At 43.9% G+C, this 21,908-nt stretch overlaps 1 protein-coding gene across 2 annotated transcripts; it reads right to left on the bottom strand.

Moving 5' to 3' along the window:
- Nucleotides 1-128: 128 nt before the first annotated feature.
- On the bottom strand, nucleotides 129-11,900 carry LOC123996720 (interferon regulatory factor 4-like). 2 transcript variants are annotated; one of them, XM_046300352.1, is made up of 9 exons: nucleotides 11,831-11,900; nucleotides 11,367-11,577; nucleotides 10,905-11,091; nucleotides 10,301-10,398; nucleotides 8,941-9,085; nucleotides 8,190-8,288; nucleotides 7,684-8,064; nucleotides 4,936-5,048; nucleotides 129-983 (listed from the first exon to the last, which is right to left on the bottom strand). In XM_046300352.1, exons 2-9 carry the CDS (start codon nucleotides 11,559-11,561, stop codon nucleotides 801-803), a joined length of 1,401 nt encoding a protein of 466 aa, XP_046156308.1. In that variant the 5' UTR covers nucleotides 11,562-11,577; nucleotides 11,831-11,900; the 3' UTR covers nucleotides 129-800. The 2 variants fall into 2 exon arrangements, with proteins under 2 accessions (XP_046156308.1, XP_046156310.1); XM_046300354.1 differs by having other exon boundaries at nucleotides 10,301-10,383.
- Between the last annotated feature and the right edge of the window lie 10,008 nt (nucleotides 11,901-21,908).

Below are 21,908 nucleotides of genomic sequence, written 5' to 3'. Positions count from 1 at the left end.
ATCTCACTGAGTTTTGAAGATTCAGCATGCTAGTCAGTGTTTCAGTGTGGTTCAATCTCACTGAGTTTATCGAAGATTCAGCATGCTAGTCAGTGTTTCAGTGTGGTTCAATCTCAGAGGCAGTTCAATCTCAGAGGCCGTCTTTGGTCATCTCTATTACATTATTCCCTATTATTCAGTATTGATGCTGGGAAATCTACATACAGTAGTAGCAACAGTAGTCAGGTAAAATGTCTAACATAGTTACAGAAGAAATTGAGCAAACACAATTAAGCACATAAAAAACCATGTCAATACAATCACTAGAGCTGTCAGTTCTTTTGCTGTCAGAAAGTGGACGTTGAAACACAAAATGTCAATCAAGCTTGAGTCTCTACGGCCAAAGGACGGCTCCCTGAGTTGTTGAAATCAAGTTTGTTCCAAAGAAAATTTGGAACATTGATTCCCTTGAGTCCTTACAACACACAAACACATCTACAATATACAACTATCTGTTACAATCTCTTCAGTGGTCCCGGGGTATGTTCCTCCATAGCCTGGCTTGGTTCAATTCAGTCTGGCCTGGCTAGGTTCAGTTCAGTCTGGCTAGGTTCAGTTCAGTCTGGCTTGGTTCAGTTCAACCTGGCTTGGTTCAGTTTGTCTTGGATTGGAGTGGCATAGTTCTGCTTCGGCTTTGAGTGAAATCTGGGATCCAGAGTACAGGGAAACGACTCTCCTCCTCTCCCCAGGCTTTCTCCCATCTCCTCCTCTCCCCATATCCTGCACCGCAGTCTGACTGTGATCAGAGCTGGCCAAATATGTCAGTCCTGCAGGGTGTTGCTATGGTGATGAGTGATGACCCTCTGGTAGTCCTCGGTTAAAGCAGGTGTCATGCTGTGTTCCGTGACCCCTGGGAGGGAGAGGTCGTAGCTGCGGTAGTAGTGTCCACTGGTCTGCTGGTGCTGGGTGTAGTATATGAGTTGCCTGGCAAACATGGGCTCCACCTGCAGGGGCGGAGGGGAACAGCAGGGATCAGTACTGGTGTCACTGGGAGCCGGTGGTAATGGGGCATAGCCACGGGACGTAGGGGCGCTGAGGGAGCTGCAGCAACCCCTGATAAATACCCCCGAAAAATGTTTTTTACTAAATGTATACATTACCGTTCAAAAGTTGAACAACAGTTTTCAGCTCTGCGAACATAATTTCAAAAGGGTTTTCTCATGATCAATTAGCCTTTTAAAATGACAAACTTGGATTAGCTAACACAACGTGCCATTGGAACACAGGAGTGATGTTTGCTGATAAAGGGCCTTTGTACGCCTATGTAGATATTCCATTAAAAATCAGCCGTTTCCAGCTACAATAGTCATTTACAACATTAACAATGTGTCTACACTGTATTTCTGATCAATTTCATGTTATTTTAATGGACAAAAAATGTCATTTTCTTTCAAAAACAAGGACATTTCGAATTGACCCCAAACTTTTGAACGGTAGTGTATATACAGTACTAGTCAAAAGTTTGTACCTACTCATTCAAGGGTTTTTATTTTGACTATTTACTACATTGTAGAATAATAGTGAAGACATCAAAACTATGAAATAACACATATAACACTGTACATGATTCCATATGTGTTATTTCATAGATTTGATGTCTTCACTATTATTCTACAATGTAGAATTTCATAGATTTGATGTCTTCACTATTATTCTACAATGTAGAAAACAGTACAAATAAAGAAAAACCCTTGAATGAGTAGGTTGTCCAAACTTTTGACTGATACTGTATATTTAACAAAAAAATTGTGCACTAGGCCTTTATTACTCCTGTATTAGGGTAGACAATTACCTGTCATCAGAGCAGTGAAAATGATACCTTTCTTCTCTTTGCATTGTTGGGAAGGGCCCGTAAGTAAGTGTTTCCCTGTTAGTCTACACCAGTGGTGGAAAAAGTACCCAACTGTCATACTTGAGTAAAAGTATAGATCTCTTAATAGAAAGTTCCTCAAGTAAAAGTGAAAGTCACAAAGTAAAATACTACTTTAGTAAAAGTCTAAAAGTATTTGGTTCTAAATATACTTAAGTATCAAAAGTAAATGTCAGCTCTAAAATATACTTTAGTATCAAAGTAGAATCATTTCAAAATCCTTATATTAAGCAGAGCAGACGACACCATTTTCTTGTTTTAAAAATGTACGATTAGCCAGGGGCACACCCCAACACTCAGATATCATTTACAGATAGCCAGGGGCACACCCCAACACTCAGATATCATTTACAGATAGCCAGGGGCACACCCCAACCCTCAGATATAATTTACAGATAGCCAGGGGCACACCCCAACACTCAGACATCATTTACAGATAGCCAGGGGCACACCCCAACACTCAGACATCATTTACAGATAGCCAGGGGCACACCCCAACACTCAGACATAATTTACAGATAGCCAGGGGCACACCCCAACACTCAGACATCATTTACAGATAGCCAGGGGCACACCCCAACACTCAGATATAATTTACAGATAGCCAGGGGCACACCCCAACACTCAGACATCATTTACAGATAGCCAGGGGCACACCCCAACACTCAGACATCATTTACAGATAGCCAGGGGCACACCCCAACACTCAGACATCATTTACAGATAGCCAGGGGCACACCCCAACACTCAGACATCATTTACAGATAGCCAGGGGCACACCCCAACACTCAGACATCATTTACAGATAGCCAGGGGCACACCCCAACACTCAGACATCATTTACAGATAGCCAGGGGCACACCCCAACACTCAGATATCATTTACAGATAGCCAGGGGCACACCCCAACACTCAGATATCATTTACAGATAGCCAGGGGCACACCCCAACACTCAGATATCATTTACAGATAGCCAGGGGCACACCCCAACACTCAGATATCATTTACAGATAGCCAGGGGCACACCCCAACACTCAGACATCATTTACAGATAGCCAGGGGCACACCCCAACACTCAGATATAATTTACAGATAGCCAGGGGCACACCCCAACACTCAGACATCATTTACAGATAGCCAGGGGCACACCCCAACACTCAGACATCATTTACAGATAGCCAGGGGCACACCCCAACACTCAGACATCATTTACAGATAGCCAGGGGCACACCCCAACACTCAGACATCATTTACAGATAGCCAGGGGCACACCCCAACACTCAGACATCATTTACAGATAGCCAGGGGCACACCCCAACACTCAGACATCATTTACAGATAGCCAGGGGCACACCCCAACACTCAGATATCATTTACAGATAGCCAGGGGCACACCCCAACACTCAGATATCATTTACAGATAGCCAGGGGCACACCCCAACACTCAGATATCATTTACAGATAGCCAGGGGCACACCCCAACACTCAGATATCATTTACAGATAGCCAGGGGCACACCCCAACACTCAGATATCATTTACAGATAGCCAGGGGCACACCCCAACACTCAGATATAATTTACAGATAGCCAGGGGCACACCCCAACACTCAGATATCATTTACAGATAGCCGGGGGCACACCCCAACACTCAGATATCATTTACAGATAGCCAGGGGCACACCCCAACACTCAGATATCATTTACAGATAGCCAGGGGCACACCCCAACACTCAGATATCATTTACAGATAGCCAGGGGCACACCCCAACACTCAGATATCATTTACAGATACCCAGGGGCACACCCCAACACTCAGATATAGTTTACAGATAGCCAGGGGCACACCCCAACACTCAGATATAATTTACAGATAGCCAGGGGCACACCCCAACACTCAGATATAGTTTACAGATAGCCAGGGGCAGACCCCAACACTCAGATATCATTTACAGATAGCCAGGGGCAGACCCCAACACTCAGATATCATTTACAGATAGCCAGGGGCACACCCCAACACTCAGATATCATTTACAGATAGCCGGGGGCACACTCCAACACTCAGATATCATTTACAGATAGCCAGGGGCACACCCCAACACTCAGATATCATTTACAGATAGCCAGGGGCACACCCCAACACTCAGATATCATTTACAGATAGCCAGGGGCACACCCCAACACTCAGATATCATTTACAGATAGCCAGGGGCACACCCCAACACTCAGATATCATTTACAGATAGCCAGGGGCACACCCCAACACTCAGATATCATTTACAGATAGCCAGGGGCACACCCCAACACTCAGATATCATTTACAGATAGCCAGGGGCACACCCCAACACTCAGATATCATTTACAGATACCCAGGGGCACACCCCAACACTCAGATATCATTTACAGATAGCCAGGGGCACACCCCAACACTCAGATATCATTTACAGATAGCCAGGGGCACACCCCAACACTCAGATATCATTTACAGATACCCAGGGGCACACCCCAACACTCAGACATCATTTACAGATACCCAGGGGCACACCCCAACACTCAGACATCATTTACAAATTATGCATTTGCGTTTAGTGAGTCAGAGTCAGTAGGGATGCCACGTGTTATCTTGATACGTGCGTCAATTGGACCATTTTCCTGTCCTGCTAAGCATTCATCATGTAACGAGTACTTTTGAGTGTCAGGGAAATGTATGCTGTAAAAAGTACATGATTTTATTTAGGAATGTAGTGAAGTAAAAGTGAAAGTTGTCAAAAATATAAAAAGTAAAGTACAGATACCCCCCAAAAAACGACTTAAGATGTATTTTTACTTATGTACTTTACACCACTGGTCTACACCTATTGTTTACGAAGCATGTGACAAATACAGTTTGATTTGAGTAGAATGGAGGGAGGTTAGGGGGTGGAGAGAGGGCCAGGATTAGGGGAAGGGGTTTGGATAAAGTAGAGAGAGTGGCTTAATACAGGTAGTAGAGGTCATATTAATATTAGGTGATAGTTATATACTGTACCTGTACAGTGAGGGTCCTCCTTTGTCTCTGTGGGTCCAGACACTCGTCTCCAAAACTCAGCAGCACCTGGAGACGTGGAGGGGGCCGGCCGTGGAGGGCATAGCCCTGCAGCTCTGGTAGACAGAGAGAAATAAGTGGTTAATAGGGTCTAGGTGGTTAAGTTAGGTAAAGAGGAAAGGCATGGATTGCAGCTCTGAGACAAACAGGGAGGGAGGTAGGTGAGGTGGAGATGGTTAGATTAGATACAGAGGAGAGACATGGAGGGAATAGCCCTGCAGCTCTGCGACAAACAGGGAGGGAGGGAGGTGAGGTGGAGATGGTTAGATTAGATACAGAGGAGAGACATGGAGGGAATAGCCCTGCAGCTCTGAGACAAACAGGGAGGGAGGGAGGGAGGGAGGTGAGGTGGAGATGGTTAGATTAGATACAGAGGAGAGACATGGAGGGAATAGCCCTGCAGCTCTGAGACAAACAGGGAGGGAGGGAGGTGAGGTGGAGATGGTTAGATTAGATACAGAGGAGAGACATGGAGGGAATAGCCCTGCAGCTCTGAGACAAACAGGGAGGGAGGGAGGTGAGGTGGAGATGGTTAGATTAGATACAGAGGAGAGACATGGAGGGAATAGCCCTGCAGCTCTGAGACAAACAGGGAGGGAGGGAGGTGAGGTGGAGATGGTTAGATTAGATACAGAGGAGAGACATGGAGGGAATAGCCCTGCAGCTCTGAGACAAACAGGGGGAGGGAGGTGAGGTGGAGATGGTTAGATTAGATACAGAGGAGAGACATGGAGGGAATAGCCCTGCAGCTCTGAGACAAACAGGGAGGGAGGGAGGTGAGGTGGAGATGGTTAGATTAGATACAGAGGAGAGACATGGAGGGAATAGCCCTGCAGCTCTGAGACAAACAGGGAGGGAGGGAGGTGAGGTGGAGATGGTTAGATTAGGTACAGAGGAGAGACATGGAGGGAATAGCCCTGCAGCTCTGAGACAAACATGGAGGGGGGAGGTGAGGTGGAGATGGTTAGATTAGATACAGAGGAGAGACATGGAGAGAATAGCCCTGCAGCTCTGAGACAAACAGGGAGGGAGGGGGAGGGAGGGAGGGAGGGAGGGAGGGAGGGAGGGAGGGAGGGAGGGAGGGAGGGAGGGAGGTGAGGTGAGGTGAGGTGAGGTGGAGATGGTTAGATTAGATACAGAGGAGAGACGTGGAGGGAATAGCCCTGCAGCTCTGAGACAAACAGGGAGGGAGGGAGGTGAGGTGGAGATGGTTAGATTAGATACAGAGGAGAGACATGGAGGGAATAGCCCTGCAGCTCTGAGACAAACAGGGAGGGAGGGAGATGAGGTGGAGATGGTTAGATTAGGTACAGAGGAGAGACATGGAGGGAATAGCCCTGCAGCTCTGAGACAAACATGGAGGGGGGAGGTGAGGTGGAGATGGTTAGATTAGATACAGAGGAGAGACATGGAGAGAATAGCCCTGCAGCTCTGAGACAAACAGGGAGGGAGGGAGGGAGGGAGGTGAGGTGAGGTGAGGTGAGGTGAGGTGAGGTGAGGTGAGGTGAGGTGAGGTGGAGATGGTTAGATTAGATACAGAGGAGAGACATGGAGGGAATAGCCCTGCAGCTCTGAGACAAACAGGGGGGGAGGGAGGTGAGGTGGAGATGGTTAGATTAGGTACAGAGGAGAGACATGGAGGGAATAGCCCTGCAGCTCTGAGACAAACAGGGAGGGAGTGAGGTGAGGTGGAGATGGTTAGATTAGGTACAGAGGAGAGACATGGAGGGAATAGCCCTGCAGCTCTGAGACAAACAGGGAGGGAGGGAGGGAGGGAGGGAGGTGAGGTGGAGATGGTTAGATTAGATACAGAGGAGAGACATGGAGGGAATAGCCCTGCAGCTCTGAGACAAACAGAGAGGGAGGGAGGTGAGGTGGAGATGGTTAGATTAGGTACAGAGGAGAGACATGGAGGGAATAGCCCTGTAGCTCTGAGACAAACAGGGAGGGAGGGAGGGAGGTGAGGTGGAGATGGTTAGATTAGGTACAGAGGAGAGACATGGAGGGAATAGCCCTGCAGCTCTGAGACAAACAGGGAGGGAGGTGAGGTGGAGATGGTTAGATTAGGTACAGAGGAGAGACATGGAGGGCATAGCCCCGCAGCTCTGAGACAAACAGGGAGGGAGGTGAGGTGATGTGGAGATGGTTAGGTACAGAGGAGAGGTGTGGAGGGGGCCTACTGTGGAGGTCATAGCCCTGCAGCTCCGAGACAAACAGGGAGGGAGAGAGGTGAGGTAGAGAGGACAGATTGCAGGGAGGGAGAAAGAGGATTCGATCTAGATGGTAGGGTTGTGTATATAGATAGGTTCGCAGGGAGGGGACATTGGGTCGATAAAGGGTTAATACATTTTGGTCAAAGGGAATTCTTATGAGCTGGTGTGGTGGTGACTTTAGAGGTTGTGTGACTGGATGGAAACCCCTGGTTCTATATGCAAATTAGACCAATCAGGCTGAACACATCTGTGGTAGGTGGGTGGGGATGAGGTCACTACTGTGTGTCGTGTCATTCTTAAAAGTGTGTTGGGGATTATGGAGGCAATCTCATCATATTTCAAGGAAATGAGAACGTATCTGCTTCCAGTTCATGACCAGGAAACAGCATGACAACAGAGAGTGGTTTGGTTTGCCAGTGAATGTGACACGTGCGTGGGTGCATGCCCGCCTGCCTGCTTGCAGTGTACGTTAACTCACCTGCCAAGTAGTCCTGTGTATGCAGTAGTTTACAGGTGTGTTCTCTCTCCAGCTTGTTGGGTTTATCTCCGTAGGGCGATAACCCTCCCTCCCAGAACACTCTCTCCTGGCACAGCCGCCGAGCGTAGAGGCCATCTGGGGTCATCCATAGCAGCACTCCCCTCTCCAGGGTACCACCAGGGGGGCTGGGGGGGCACTCCTCCCCCCTCCCCAGGGCTGGGAGGCTGTCCAGGGGTAGGGGCACCAGGTCTGGTCCTCCAGTGGGGGAATAGAGCTTGTCGTCTGGGGAGCAGGGAGTGATGTGACAGCCTTCAGGACTAGAGGTGGTCACCTCCCTCCACAATGAGTCCCGGTAGAACACTGACACATGTAACCGCATGTCTGGGGTGGAGGAGGGAGGAATGGTCAGAGCTAACACAATATAATACCAATTACATGGAACAAAATAGATTATTGGCAAGTCATACGTGAAGTAAATAAGTGTGTGTGTACACTGTATATTGTACCTGAGAATGCCTCGGCTGATCTCATGCTGGTGTCCAGTGTGAAGGGGGAGGGCTGGCCATCAGTAGGGTAGGTGTAGAAGGACCCTGTGATCTGGTAGCCTGCAAACACAGAGAGACAGTACCTAAATAAAGGCACTTATTCCAACACACAACAGAACAGCATACACACAAATATCATGGGTTGAATCGACAATCAAGTGAAAAGCAAGTTATTTGAGCAATGTCAAGTTAGTATGTGAACATAGCTCCCACCACCTGAATAGCTGGTTGACCCTCACCAACTGGGCCACCTGGTCCACGATACATTTTCTAATTCATAGTGCATAGTCTATCGCCCCAGAACGGAAAATTGCTCTTTACACTCTCTGCACACACTCATATCCTGACTCTTTCATTTACATATTTCCCCCTCCGCACATCATCCTGTAAAAGAATAGTTGATTTATTTATACATCTCTACATACATTATTTATAATGTAACTTAGTGTTTATAGTGGATCTTGTAGTTCTTAGCTTACAGTCTACATAGTGTACATACCACATGGATTTGTGTAAACTCTGCTTCTACATACAGTACGTTGTCTGTATATCCTGTTTATTGTGGCTGCGCCAATTCGCCAAGTCAAATTCCTGTACATGCAAATGTATTTGGTGAATAAAGGTGATTCTGACTACACATCTACACACCCTAAATTACATTCTCTCATACAAACAAACATGGATGCTGTGGTATTGGTGGTATTGGGCCTACCGTTGTCCATGCTGGGGCCCTGGGCCCAGGGTAGGCTGCGTGAGGGGTAGGAACACTGGGCATAGGGCAGCTCAGGGAGCGAGGTCTGCTCTGGAAGATAGTCCCTCATCCAGCCTCGCTCTGCACTGGACATGTACCCAGACATCTACACACATAGAGACAGGGAGATACCTCTCAGTCAACCATCACATCTACACACATAGAGACAGGGAGATACCTCTCAGTCAACCATCACATCTACACACATAGAGACAGGGAGATACCTCTCAGTCAACCATCACATCTACACACATAGAGACAGGGAGATACCTCTCAGTCAACCATCACATCTACACACATAGAGACAGTGAGATACCTCTCAGTCAACCATCACATCTACACACATAGAGACAGGGAGATACCTCTCAGTCAACCATCACATCTACACACATAGAGACAGGGAGATACCTCTCAGTCAACCATCACATCTACACACATAGAGACAGGGAGATACCTCTCAGTCAACCATCACATCTACACACATAGAGACAGGGAGATACCTCTCAGTCAACCATCACATCTACACACATAGAGACAGGGAGATACCTCTCAGTCAACCATCACATCTGCACACATAGAGACAGTGAGATACCTCTCAGTCAACCATCACATCTACACACATAGAGACAGGGAGATACCTCTCAGTCAACCATCACATCTGCACACATAGAGACAGGGAGATACCTCTCAGTCAACCATCACATCTGCACACATAGAGACAGAGAATTGTGCAGTCAACCATCACATCTCTCTCATAGAGACTCTCTCTCTCTCTCTCTCTCTCTCTCTCTCTCTCTCTCTCTCTCTCTCTCTCTCACTCACACACACACACACACACACACACACACACACACACACACACACACACACACACACGCAGTGTTGGGAGTAGTGAACTACATGTCGTTCAACTAGTATTTTATGTAGTAGTAGCTTAGTGGGAGTTGAACTATGTTCAAATCTAGATAGTGTTTTTAGTAGTTAATTACTTTTTTGCCATGTAGCTAACTACTGGAACTACACACAACTTTTTTTGCAAAAAGTTTAAATACAATTTGTGTTCAATAGGCTAAATGACACATTCTGTTAATATCTGTCTCCAGAGGGATCTGTCTTGCAATCTGTATTCTAAGCCATTAGTAGTGTTGATGTAGTGAACTACTTTTTCACAGTAACTTTAGTTCAACTATATGTTTCTTAAGGGGAGCTTTAGTGTAGCTTAACTTCTTCCAGTGTGAAGTAATTGGTTAACTATATTTCTGAATATCTTCCCCAAGACTGCACACACACACATACACACACACACCCTTGTAATAGTTACCTGAGTCTGTAGGGCGGGGTAGGAGGGGTGCATGGGATAGCTCGGGGGAGTCTGCGGGCTGCCACCATCCTCCTGTTTGGATCCTGATAGCAAGAAATCTGTTACACAGGAGGAATAATTGAAACAAAACACAGACACACACACATTCATTGTGCTCTCAATGTTCATGAGAGAATAATACCTTCATTATTACACATGCACAAGTATAATCAGGTCTTTATCCTACAGTTGGCTGTAAGTAATTCACAGTGTCTTGTGGTTTGGCAGCCTGATTATCCAGCATACTGATGTGTATTTGTACAGAACTCACTGGCCCCTATCAAAACCCTACCCCCCTATCAAAACCCAATCACCCCCCCCCCCTTACAAAAAACCCATCGGGGCATTCAGTGAGTGGGTGGCATCTCTGTTTCCTACTGAATGGTGGTGTACAGTATATGATAAAAACAAGAAGTTGATTTTATAACTTTCGATAACTTGTTTTCATCCTTTTCATTCATACAACTACCGTTTATTGCATGTATTGGAATGCCATTTAAATTTATAGAATACTGGGTAGAATTGATAGAATTTTCTAGAATTGATAGAATATAACTATACTGACGTCTCTTGGCGCCTTCGGGTATGATCCGGTAGACTTTGTAGGGGTCTGAGATGTCCAGTTGACTCTTTTCCACGAGCTCTTCGAAGTCGTTACTTTTGTTGAGTGCGCACCGCAGGCGAGTCTTCCACGTAGGCGGGTCAGGTTTGTCGATGCCCTCGCGAAACTTGCCCTTAAACAGCGCCCAAGCCTGCAGGAATGTCACACAAAGATGAGCCGTGAGATATGGGTAACGAATTACCGGTGCAGTTGTGAATGAGTTGAACACAAGTCCTGTGCTTCTGGGATTTGGTACAACCTACCCAAAGCGCACGAACTGAACTCATCATTAGTCTAATAGTTCTGTTTGCAACCAACACAACTAAATGTTTTGGTCAAGTGTATCATACACATCTCTAACAAATGCAGTGCGTAAATGCAACAGTTGTGAGAGACATTCCGTTGAGGCCCCGTATCATACAGTACCTTGAAGAGAGCGGCATCCTCGTCTCGGTTGTAGTCCTGCTTGCCTGCGTGCTTCCACGGTATCCTGAAGATGCTCTTGTCATCGTTCTCCCACACGAGGCCTGCGTACTTCCCGGTGTCAACCTGCTCGATCAGCCACGAGCGGAGCTTCCCGTTTCCACAGCTCACTGTAGACATGTCGTAGTCCGAATTCATCTCTAGCCAAGAGACACTGTAGACAAGCACTCAGATATTTAGTCTCCAAATGATCCAGCACACATACATTTTCCTAAAAATGTCTGCTAGATTTTTTTTTATGTCAAATTGCTTGCGTAAACTTGCATCTCAATTATGTACATTTTATTAAAATAATTAAAGAATAGGCTACATTCACTTTTGAAAAAGTTTAATTGGATGTGAACTTATGTTTTGCTGCAGGTAGCCTATATGTTTTAGAGGGAGCAGAGCAAGTGTCCATGACTTACCTCTGAAACTCGAAACCCCTTTGAGTTTTGAAATCAATCAGTCTCGAAAGATCATAATGCAGCGTGACAACTTAACTTAAATCATAGTTGTGGAGTGGGCGGGGCGAGTAGAGAGATGTGCACCTGCTACGTTCTGTGAACCTTATCTGCGCAAACCTCCCGTAAACAGCAGGGGGAAGTCCTCACCGGACACCCGCAAACCTGGAAAGTGGGAACATCTATTCACCGTAGTAGAGAGCAAAACAATTCTGTGAAGTTCTATAAACCCATGTAATGGGCTAAATATAAGCATACATCCTGCCAGTGATATTTTATGTTCATGATACAAATCAAGCATACATCCTGCCAGTGATATTTTATGCTCATGATACAAATCGGTTGGCCTAATTCCCTGTCCAAGAAGTGCAATTGATATAGCCTCAAGGATTGGGAAAACTTGATCTCAAATAAGCCTGAAGATGTAAGAAGCATACTGGATGCCTAATTCTTCAAGGCATATTGCAAAAAAAGTAAGTAGGTATAATCATTGTAATTACTAAAGTTATGGGCTAATTATGATTGTAATAAAGAATAGTGCCTTCCTGTGGAGAACAAATTGAAATGTAGCTGAGCTTGTAAAGTCATATACCACTTGAAAACAGTAGACACGTTTTGTTTCTTTTTAAATAATATGTCAGAATGGTCAATAAAAAACGATCTTGAATATACATACAATCAAAGTTATGTTGGTCTATAAAGATGCAGTGCTGAGTTTCATATAATAATTACACACAAAGCACACACACAACCCACACAACACTCACAGAAAGAGGATCATGTGTATGGAGAGGGGTGAAGGAGATGATCAAATGAGAGGAGTACCTGTGTCTTGGTGTGGATTACATTTAGCCTGTAGTAAAGTATGTTTGCTGTGCTGTCAGATTGATTGCTCTTCCATGTTGCTGTGACAGTTAGGGGGAAAGGAGCCCATGTTGAAGAAGAACCCAATCACACACAGGGACCACTGAGAAATCCCCTTGTGACAGCATTCACATTTGCATACATATGACCCATATCATATTTTTGACAACTTGGAATTTTTCACATTTGCCTCCAGCAAAGTTGGTCGATTTAAAGTTGGTTGACTGTGAATATGGAACTCAAGTCCAGCTCATATCTATGCAGTGAGACCAAGGGATTGGCTGGGCGTTGCGTGAGTGACAGGTGTCTGGCTGGAGACATGAGGTCATGTGTTGCTTGTGCGGTGGCCGTTGCTATGGAGTCACTGATGGTCTGAGACTTTGGCAACAGAAGGGCTCCAATCTCCTCTTCATCGTTGAAAGGGTTCTTCTCGTACCCGTCCTTAAACCATAACCTACAGCGCATTCGGAAAGTATTCCACATTTTGTTAAATCACAGCCTTATGGGTTAAATACATTTTTGTTCCTCATCAATCTACACACAATACCCCAGAATGACAAAGCGAAAAACAGATTTTTTAAAATGTTTGCACATTTATTAAAAATAAAAACAGAAATAACTTATTTACATAAGTATTCAGACCCTTGTTATGAGTCTCAAAATTGAGCTCAGGTGCATACTGTTTCCATTGATCATCCTTGAGATGTTTCTACAAATTGATTGGTGTCCACCTGTGGTAAATTCAATTGATTGGACATGATTTGGAAAGGCACACATCTGTCTATATAAGAGCCCAAAGTTGACAGTGCATGGCAGAGCAAAAACTAAGCCATGAGGACGAAGGAATTGTCTGTAGATTGTTTCGAGGCACAGATCTGGGGAAGGGTAGCAAAAACATTCTGCAGCGTTGAAGGTCCCCAAGAACACAGTGGCCTCCATCATTCTTAAATGGAGGAAGTTTGGAACCACCAAGACTCTTCCTAGAGCTGGCTGCCGGGCCAAACTGAGCAATCAGGGGAGAAGGGCCTTGGTCAGGGAGGTGACCAAGAACCTGATGGTCACTCTGACAGAGCTCCAGAGTTCCTCTGTAGAGATTTGAGAACCTTCCAGAAGGACAACCATCTCTGTAGCACTCTATCGATCAGTCCTTTATGGTAGAGTTGCCAGACAGAAGCCACTCCTCAGTAAAATGCACACGACAGCCCGATTGACGTGTGCCAAAAGGCACCTAAAGGACTCTCAGACCATGAGAAACAATATTATCTGATCTGATGAAACCAAGATTGACTAGTCAGGATCCAGGGAAAGATGAACGGAGCAAAGTACAGAGAGATCATTGATAAAAACCTGCTCCAGAGCACTCAGTACATCAGACTGAGGTGAATGTTCACCTTCCAACAGGACAACGACCCTAAGCACACAGCCAAGGCAACGCAGAAGTGGCTTCAGGACAAGTCTCTGAATGTCCTTGAGTGGCCCAGCCAGAGCCCAGACTTAAACCCGATCTAACATCTCTGGAGAGAACTGAAAATAGCTGTGCAGCGACACTCCTCATCGAACCTGACAGAGCTTGAGAGGATCTGCAGAGAAGAAGGGGAGAAAGTCCCCAAATACATGTGTGCCAAGCTTGTAGCGTCATACCCAGGAAGACTCAAGACTGTAATTGCTGCCAAAGGTGCTTCAACAAAGTACTGAGTAAAGGGTATGAATACCTTTTGCTTTGTTATTATGGGGTATTGTTTGTAGATTAATTGTCACGGTAGTCAGCGCAGCGTGGTAAGTGTACATACTTATTTAATGCAATAAAGAACACTGAACATACAAAACAACAAAACAAACCGTGAAGCTAATATGGCTAGTGCAGACAGGCAACTAAACATAGAATAAGAACCCAAGGAATATGGCTACCTAAATATGGTCCCCAATCAGAGACATCGATAAACAGCTGCCTCTGATTGAGAACCAATCTAGGCAACCATAGACATATAAACACCTAGACTTACAAAAACCCCATGACATACAAAAACCCTTAAACAATACAAAAACTAAACAAACCACCCCCGTCACACCCTGACCTAACCAAATAATAAAGAAAACTAAGATAACTAAGGTCAGGGCGTGACATTAATGAGGTGGGGGGGACAATTTAATCCATTTTAAAATAACTTCATAACGTAACAAAATGTGGAAAAAGTCAAGGGGCCTGAATACTTTCTTAAGGCACTGTATACTAAGAACAGAGAGAGAGACAGAAGGAAAGAGTGTCACAAGAAAGGACAAGTCTCAAGAGATGGATAGTTGAAAGGAAGCAGAGAGAGACCACGAGGTGGAGATTGATAGAGAGAAGAACCAGGGAGAGTGGAGGACAGTCAACACTCGGGAAGGTGTGAGAGAGATAAAGATGAGAGGAGGAGAGCGAAGGCTCAATAGGTGAGGGAAAGAGAGAAGAAAGAGAGAAAAGACCTGTTGACTTTGACCAGCTAGTCCACTAGCTGGTGTAGGAACACAATGTCAGATGAAATGTTATTTGTCACATACACGTGTTTCGTAGATGATATTGCGGGTATAGTGAAATGATTGTGTTTCTAGCGCCAACAGTGCAGTATTAACTAACATGTAATATCTAACAATACACACAAAGCACACGGCTGCACCACGCTCAACGCAGATAACGATGCCACCCAGCCCCACCCAGTAACAGTCATGATGTACACCACCACCAATGCAACACTACAGGAAACACCTGCCACACTGGGAACACATCAGTCAATCAATGAATGATCAAGTCATCAATACAGTACATCAATCATCATTCATATATTCAAATACCAGCGAACCAGTCATCCCTTCCCTTTGAGGCTGGACTCGTGGATGAATATGATGCGGTCCTTAAAGAACTGGTTTCTGGGGACGGAAAGGAGATAGAAACCCAAACTTTGAGTTTGGTTTAATGTAAACCGTTTAGGGGTTATACTGTAATAAACGTAATGTATATGTAAACTACCCACACACACGAGCGTGAGCACACACACACAGAACACACACTTACATGCTTTGTTTGGAGGCATCAGCAGCAGGAAGACAGAGGAGAATGATGAGCTGAAACACAAGTCAACAATAGACCCAATTATACATTTAGCTATAAGCAATGTGTCAGAATGTTAGCCAACCTGCCTAGTGATAAGGCTCTTTATCATAGTTAGAACTCTGTGTGTGTGTGTGTGTGTGTGTGTGTGTGTGTGTGTGTGTGTGTGTGTGTGTGTGTGTGTGTGTGTGTGTGTGTGTGTGTGTGTGTGTGTGTGTGTGTGTGTGTGTGTGTGTGTGTGTGTGTGTGTGTGTGTGGTGAATGTGCACCTGACAGCTGATGGTGAGCCCATGGCCCCAGCGGGCAGAAACTACTCTGTCCCGATATGACTGCACCTCCGCAAAAACCCCTCGGCCCTCTGGGACAGACTGAGCCGCAGGAGTCCTCCAACAGGACAGTTCAGTCAGTTGCATGTGCACACACCACCGACGGACAGACGGACGCATGCATTTAGCTATTGTATCTATGGAACTGGGAACTGTCTAATGTTAGAGAAGATGTCCTACCATGTATACTGTATATACATACAACTGATGACTGATGGGACTGGGAACTGTCTAATGTGAGAGAAGATGTCCTACCATGTATACTGTATATACATACAACTGATGACTGATGGAACTGCTTTCTGCTAACATTCATTCAGAAATATCCTTATGACATTTTCTAATTAACCTTCTCAACTGGTCATCACAATAATGAGTCATCATAATCAGCATAGTTAACTACAACACAACACAGTCAACACCAATCATCATCATAGCAACTGCTGATATCCTGGTCATAACCACAAGTTACCACACAATCCTAACCAAAACTGTGTGCAGTGAATTAAAGGGTGGCGAAAAACACACTGCAATGAAAAAAGATCAGATTCATATTCATATTGATAAGCGTAATCAATTTCTTCTAAAATTGCCGATGTAAACTTGACCAGGTTGCGAGCTAACCTCTACCCTATCCAAAACCACAGAGCCATCTTCCCAGAAATCAATCAGTCAGTCTACCCGTTGACTGTTGAGTATGCAAATAAACCCTCCAGCTGACTGGCTATTAGCCTGCAGGACGACAAAAGACATCTGAGTCATTACGCTATTGCTTCTTGACTGTTCATCAGTTGATTAATAGGTACAATGATAAAGTATTTTATAATAGTGTTACGACTTGTCAACAATTTATAGTTGATGGTTGTAATTATCGTTATATTTATTGGCCCAAGTGGGATTGGGACGTTAGCTGTGTTATAGCTGTCATAAACCATTCATAGTTCTGTTGTAACTATATCATAAACCATTCATAGTTCTGTTGTAACTATATCATAAGCCATTCTTAGTTATGTTGTAACTATATCATAAGCCATTCATAGTTCTGTTGTAACTTTATCATAAGCCAGTCATAGTTCTGTTGTAACTTTATCATAAGCCATTCTTAGTTCTGTTGTAACTATATCATAAACCATTCATAGTTCTGTTGTAACTATATCATAAGCAATTCTTAGTTATGTTGTAACTATATCATAAGCCATTCTTAGTTCTGTTGTAACTATATCATAAGCCATTCTTAGTTCTGTTGTAACTATATCATAAGCCATTCTTAGTTCTGTTGTAACTATATCATAAGCCATTCTTAGTTCTGTTGTAACTATATCATAAGCCATTCATAGTTCTGTTGTAACTTTATCATAAGCCAGTCTTAGTTCTGTTGTAACTATATCATAAGCCATTCTTAGTTCTGTTGTAACTATATCATAAGCCATTCTTAGTTCTGTTGTAACTATATCATAAGCCAGTCTTAGTTCTGTTGTAACTATATCATAAGCCATTCTTAGTTCTGTTGTAACTAAATCATAAGCCATTCTTAGCGCATCAACTATGGATGAGAAAGGGTTAGTGAAAGGCGACAGCAGCATTGTTTTGAGTCTTTGTGTTTAACATGTGCTTTTAATATAAGTTGTTGGCTGATCAGACGGGGTCGTGATACTGTATTAGAAGTTCTCTCTTCAGCGTAATAGTAGTGAAAACACACTAGTGGACACACAACAACTAACTGACATGCTGTCACAGACTGAGAAAGTGTACAGAGATCGGGACGTGGTTTTCATGCTGGCTTTCAATGAGAAAAGATGAAAGTTCTGAGACAATAGGGAAAGGGGGATACCTTGTCAATTGTACAACTGAATGTCGTGTGTGTGTGTACGTGTGTTTGTACACAAATATGTTATAGTCTGTGCAACTTAAACAGCTGCAGTCAACAGCACTGAATGAAAACTAGTTGCTAACCACACAGCTCATTTTGGCATTCTCAGTTTGAGATTGGTCCTCTCTCTATCTTTTTTTTCTCACACACACGCACACACACATTTCCCGCTCTTTCATATACATATTTGAACATCTGAATTTAGCCCTATCTGAAAAACCAGAGTAACATTTAATAGAGTTACACTTTCATGTCATGAATAAATATAGAAAATAAGAAAATGCAGATAACAATATACCTAACTGACCACATTCAGCTGCAAATTAAATGACATATATTTTGTTGAAAAGCTGTTAAATAATTCAAACACAGTAACATGCAGTATCAAATCAAACAGAAATTCACAGTGTTTTGGCAGCTGCACCTTCAATTACATAACTTTTTGTAGAACCCCGTTGTCTTGTGAGTGATACCAGAAGTCTGTACTACTTTCCATATAACAATTGAAAATGGGGATAAGAAAGTTTGACTTTCACAACAATTTCAGTTTTCTATTTTAGGAGTCGTAACAGAGAAGTGTGTGTTGTTGACATGATCCGTTCATAAATACTATACCATGTAAGTTGCGTTTGACTCAAAGTTTATTTACGTATTATTATTTACGTATTGTTTTCTTCCACAGATGTCGTAAAATCTCTATTGTATAGTATACACACAAAAGTTTACATAATCCTACTGTTTAATTATGCAATAAGACATGAGGGGGTGTGGTATAAGGCCAACGCGGAGTGCCTTGATAGAGCCGTGCTATATTGGCCATATACCACAAAATGATTACCAAAGTAATTAAAACAGTAAAAAGTATTGTTTTTGTCACAGTCATAGTATACGGCCTGATATTCCACAGCTTTCAGCCAATCAGCATTCAGGGCTTAAGCCACCCAATTTATAATGTAGAATAACCTTTTCCCTGTTAAATTAACCATTTTACTCATGATTATATCAAGTTGAGACAGATAGATCATGGCTGGCCTATGACTAGGATCAAGGGACTATTTGTTGTTCAAGATCAAGGACAGTCTGAGAAGGTCACGATATAAGCAGAGTAGGATCTAGATTGACCTCTACTACTTCTCATTGCATTTGCCTGCTGAAACCACATATTCTTCCATACCAACATAACACACAGTGAGGCGGTAGCATCTAGATTGACCAAGTAGCACTGCTGATCTAGCCTATCACACAGCACGAGGCCGTGAACCTAGAAGCTTTAACTGCAGGGCCACGTTCAGTTAACGTACGTTCTTGAATGTTCTAGATAGAAATGCCATGATTAGAGCTGATGTGATTCCTAATTCTACATGTTAGAGATACGGGTTTGTTCTACATAGTCTATTTCTATCGGAACGTTCCAAAACTTTGCGTCCTGCTGAACATGCCCTAGGTCAGGGGTCTGGTCACCATGGTAACAGGGTGAGGCGTGACAGATGTGGTCTCCTCTTTAGGATGGGTGCAGCTGTTTCATGGATGGACAGGATGTGGGTGATATTGTGTTTCGCCAACAGCTCCCTGTCCTACACATCTGCAGAGGATAGAAATTACAGAAAATTACATAAGAAAAATATACTTTTATACAAAGTGACTTACAGTACAGGAAATGATAACATTTTGAGTATATGTACATGATCCCTGAAGGAATCTAACCCATGGCCACGACCCTAGAGTTGCTAGCGCCATGCACTTACCAACTGAGAGAAATCACATAGGCCCTGTCCTCCAATCACAAAGACCCCATGTACTCCAGTCCTAAATAAAGAGTTTTCTGCTCAACAACAACAACCAACTCCCCAAGGATCTCCAAGCAAACAAGCTCTCACAAACAGGCTTTTCTTTATTTGAACTGAAAGAAAAACCGGAAAACCAATGTTTCTAAAACAGGCCAACACCTTGGCCCAAAAGCAAGAAACAGTAAATGTTCTAATCAAATTCAGTCTTTAAAAGGAAGCTTAAGGTTCTCTACCTAGGACAGATGTGCCCAGAGCATGTTTTCTCACACTGGGGAGGTCTGATGTGCCATGAGGTGATATATAGAAGGACTACCTAGGACTAAACTCACTCTGAGAGAATTAGGCCCAAGCCTGATTATGAAATGGGGCCCAAACCAAACCATGCACAGTGTAGGAGTCAGTCAATTGATATTGGCTGGTGTAATCAATTATATAATATTGATTATCAAACAAATGATTTAGAAGCAAAATATGTTCACAAGGACATTCCTTAAGATAAAAATAACAGACATATTACATGAAGACACCCTTATAACTGTGCTTTAAGCTGGTCTATGGAAAGAGCTGGTGAACTGAAGTGTGTGTGTGTAAGGGACACCCCCATAAAGGGACACCCCCTGCTACACACATGCCTACGCCACACACACACACAGTGAGGGGAATGACTTTCCTCTGAAGTTTTCCAGCTAGGCATCAGGAAGTACCTAGAATGCACCAAGAGTGTGGTTACATTTTTATTCTCAAATTATTCTATAGCCTATAATAAAGAGATTCCGTTAATTGTAGTTTATTTATTACAGTAGGCTATCTCTTTGATCATTGCAATAGCAGCCTATTTAACTGAATTCCATGTAGCCAATTTTCTGTCAATCAAAGGCAGATGACACACGTGCTCCAATCACATTACCGCTACCTTGTTGATTCCATTTCTCACTTCCTGGGAAGGAAATCTCCCGCTGCCAGCTCCGTCATTCAAAGGCATCAGGTTGGGCAAAACTAAACATGGCGGTGTTCGCTTTAGCAATCTCACTGGAATAAAAAACTCCTCCATTCCGGCCATAATTGAAAGAGATTGTGATACCTCAAAATAGTGCTACTTAATGTTAGATCCCTCACTTCCAAGGATCTTCATGTTTTTCCTCATAATCCTGGACTATCGGACCACCATTTTATTACGTTTGCAATCCCAACAAATAATCTGTTCTGATTTTCAATGATGGCCTAGGAACAGTGGGTTAACTGCCTTGTTCGGGGCAAAACGACAGATTTTTACCTTGTCAGCTCGGGGATTCGATCTTGCAACCTTTCGTTACTAGTCCAACACTCTAACCACTAGGCTACCTGTCGCCCGGGACACAGAAAATCCCCGAGCTCTGAAACAAGCTTCCAGAAAATCCCCGAGCTCTGAAACAAGCTTCCAGAAAATTGGAGTGGCAATGGCGCTCCACCAAACTGGAAGTCTTCCGACTAGCTTGGAAAGACGGTACCGTGCAGTATCGAAAGCCTTCACTGATCATCCTATTTTTACAAATTAATTGAGGAAAATAAGAGAGCAACATTCCCCAAGAGTGGATTGCTTTCACGTCGGCAGTGATAAATTCATGAGGAAAAGATCATGATCATTAGAAAGCAAATTACGGACTCCTCTTTAAATCTGCGTATTCCTCCAAAGTTCAGTTGTCCTGAGTCTGCACAACTCTGTCAGGACCTAGGATCAAGGGAGACACTCAAGTTTTTTTAGTACTATATCTCTTGACACATTGATGAAAATAATCATGGCCTCTAAACCTTCAAGCTGCATACTGGACCCTATTCCAACTAGATTATGCTACCTGTTTGGCCCTGTCCGAGGGTATCGTTGGAGGGGACCACAGTGTCTCCTGACCCTTCCTGTCTCAGTCTCCAGTATTTATGCTGCAGTAGTTTATGTGTTGGGGGGCTGGTTCAGTCTCTTATATCCAGAGTATTTCTCCTGCCTTATCCGGTGTCCTGTGTGAATTTAAGTATTGGTTCCTCTCTAGGTTTCTTCCTAGGTTCTGTCCCTTCTAGGGAGTTTTTCCTAGCCACCGTGCTTCTACACCTTGGGGTTTTAGGCTGGGTTTCTGTGCAG

This window comes from Oncorhynchus gorbuscha, linkage group LG15 (genome assembly GCF_021184085.1).
Source record: "Oncorhynchus gorbuscha isolate QuinsamMale2020 ecotype Even-year linkage group LG15, OgorEven_v1.0, whole genome shotgun sequence".
In the NCBI taxonomy this organism is placed as follows: Eukaryota; Metazoa; Chordata; class Actinopteri; order Salmoniformes; family Salmonidae; genus Oncorhynchus; species Oncorhynchus gorbuscha.
This window is presented reverse-complemented; position numbering and strand designations above follow the sequence as displayed.